Here is a 2,693-nt window from a genome sequence, read left to right as displayed (position 1 = left end):
AACCCTTAACTTTTGTCAGTGTTTTCGGCGAATTCCAACGCAGTACCGCTTCTATTTTCGGAGGATCTACTTTAATACCTGCTTCATAGATAACATGACCTAGAAACTGCACCTCTCGAAGCCAAAACTCGCACTTCAAGAATTTAGCGTATAACTGCTCTTTCTTTAATAGCTCTAAAACCATTCGAAGATGTGTCGCATGTTCGGCCTCTGTCTTAGAATACACCAATATATCATCAATAAACACAATAACACACCTGTCAAAATATGGCTTACAAACCCTGTTCATCATATCCATGAAAACTGTCGGAGCATTCATCAACCCAATTGGCATAACCAAGAACTCATAATGCCCATATCTCGTTCTAAATACTGTCTATGGTATATCTAATTCTGCAACCCGAACCCGATGATACCCGGATCTAAGATCTATTTTTGAAAAGTACGATGCACCCTAAAGCTGATCGAACATATCATCGATTCTAGGTAACAGATACTTATTCTTAACCATTCTCTTATTCAATTCTCGATAATCTATACACATTCTCAAAGTACCGTCCTTCTTCTTTACAAACAACACCGGAGCACCCCACAGCGAAGAACTCGCTCTTATAAACCCTCTATCTAGTAGCTCTTGTATCTGAGACATCATCTCCCTAACTTCTGAAGGAGCTAACCTGTAAGGAGCCTTAGCTACTGGAGTTGTTCCTGGAACTAACTCAATCTTATATTCCACTTCTCTTACCGGTGACAACCCTGGTAATTCATCAGGAAATACCTTGGGAAATTCCGAAACCACCGAAATGTCGGTAATTAACCTCTTCTCTTTCTTAGCATCGATAACATAGGCCATGATGGATTCATATCCCTTAGCAAGTGACTTCTTCGCCTTCACCATTGAAATTTATGGAAAACTGAACCCACCCCGCTCCCCTCGGGCCACAACTCAGGTTACATCAGACAAACGAAAGGTTACAATCTTCTTATCACATTTAATGTGGGCCTTATGTAAGCTCATCCAGTTTATCCCTAACACTACGTTAAAACTAGGGATAGGCAGCACTAAACAGGACATAGCAAACGGTCTACCATCAATTTCTATACTAGCTCCGGACACACACGTCGTGACTGGAACCGTCTTACTATCAGCTACCTCTACTCTAACAGGCTCAGGCAGCACAGTAGCAGGTAACCCTAACTTAGTACAGAAATCTATAGACATAAACGTCCTATTTGCGCATGAATCAAATAATACTCTAACAGGTATTGAGCTGATAAAAAACATATCAGTTATGACGTCATCATTAGCAGTAGCGGCCTCAAATCTCATCTGAAAGGCCCTTGCCTCTACAGTCGGCAGGTTCTTCCTCTTCTGTCCACTGGAGGCTGTGGAACCCCCGACAGATGCCGAACACGCCCCTAATCCGGCCCCGGAACTTTCCTCTTTTGATGCCTGACAGCTTGCTGAATGGTGACCAGGCTGATGACAACTCCAACACACAGTTTTTCGGAATGAACACCCCTGAGACTCATGACCTATCATACCACATCTTAAACATCTTCTCATTGACTCTGAACACTGTCCACTATGAGAAGACTTACAACCTTTACACCACTATCTTTTTCCTGAACCCGATCCCAAGCTTGCTTGACTACCTTTACCTTTTTGTCTAAACCCAAATGATTTCTTAGACTTCAAACCTGACTGACTGGTAGCCTGACTACCTTGCAGTACCATGTTTCACAAACTGATACCCCTTGCTGCTCTTACATCACTTTCCAGCATCTTTGCCATCACAAAAGACTGAGATAACATTGGCGCTGACCTCACAAAGGTTCTGTACTCAGGCAAGATCATGTTCACAAGATGCTGGATTCTAGATTGTTCATCTGGAACCCATTGTTACACAAACCTCAACTTATCCATGTATTTTTCAATCACCTCATCAATCAACATCTGAGGTGTCATCCGTATTTCCAAGAATTCCATCTTAATTTTGTTCAAGTCAAACATATTGCAGTACTGTTGCTTACCTTCGCGTGAAACTGCTCCAAAGTAATCATTCTAACTTGCTCTAGAGGAACACTGGCTATCATAGAATCCTACCACATCGTAGCTCTATCTTTCAACAACTTACTTTCATAAGTCAGTTTCAGCTCTGGCTCACACTGACATGCCTCGAATGCCTTTTCAACTTCCCGTAACCAATTGAGATTCATGGTTGGGTCAGAGCTTCCTAAGTAGAGAGACGGTCCACAATCCCTGAATTGTTTAAAGGTACATCTTTTTGGTGGCTGGGATTGTTGCTGGAATTGCTGTTGGGGAAATGCTTGTTGATATATGGATGGCTGGACTTGATTCATCATCATGAGATTTGGATACTGGTAATTAATCTGTGGTGGCATGATATACTGAGGAAATTGGTTCTGTAATGAATATTGGTACTGATTCTGGTTCATTTGTGGTACTGTATGTGACTGAGCAGTGGTAAAACCCGGCGATGTATCCTCATTACCCGACTGTCTTGCTAATTCAAGCTCAGCAACCCTGTCCTAAGCTTTCTTGAGCTTACTTTCAAGTTCATGCACATACTCCGTTTGGTCAACCTTTGTCTCATCATCCTTATTTGGAGCACTGAATGTTCTTGGGTGGATCGAGTTTGAAGCGTTCACATCCCTGTTATCTGCCATCT

General features: G+C 42.2%; 1 protein-coding gene across 1 annotated transcript; it reads right to left on the bottom strand.

Moving 5' to 3' along the window:
* Positions 1-946: 946 nt before the first annotated feature.
* On the bottom strand, positions 947-1,567 carry LOC139889341 (uncharacterized). Its single transcript, XM_071872299.1, has 2 exons — positions 1,207-1,567; positions 947-1,062 (listed from the first exon to the last, which is right to left on the bottom strand). The coding sequence occupies exons 1-2, from the start codon at positions 1,565-1,567 to the stop codon at positions 947-949; spliced, it is 477 nt and encodes a 158-aa protein (XP_071728400.1).
* Between the last annotated feature and the right edge of the window lie 1,126 nt (positions 1,568-2,693).

Source organism: Rutidosis leptorrhynchoides, chromosome 2, assembly GCF_046630445.1.
Source record: "Rutidosis leptorrhynchoides isolate AG116_Rl617_1_P2 chromosome 2, CSIRO_AGI_Rlap_v1, whole genome shotgun sequence".
Lineage (NCBI taxonomy): Eukaryota > Viridiplantae > Streptophyta > Magnoliopsida > Asterales > Asteraceae > Rutidosis > Rutidosis leptorrhynchoides.
The sequence above is the reverse complement of the archived record's forward strand: the minus strand, read 5'-3'. Positions and strand labels throughout refer to the sequence as shown.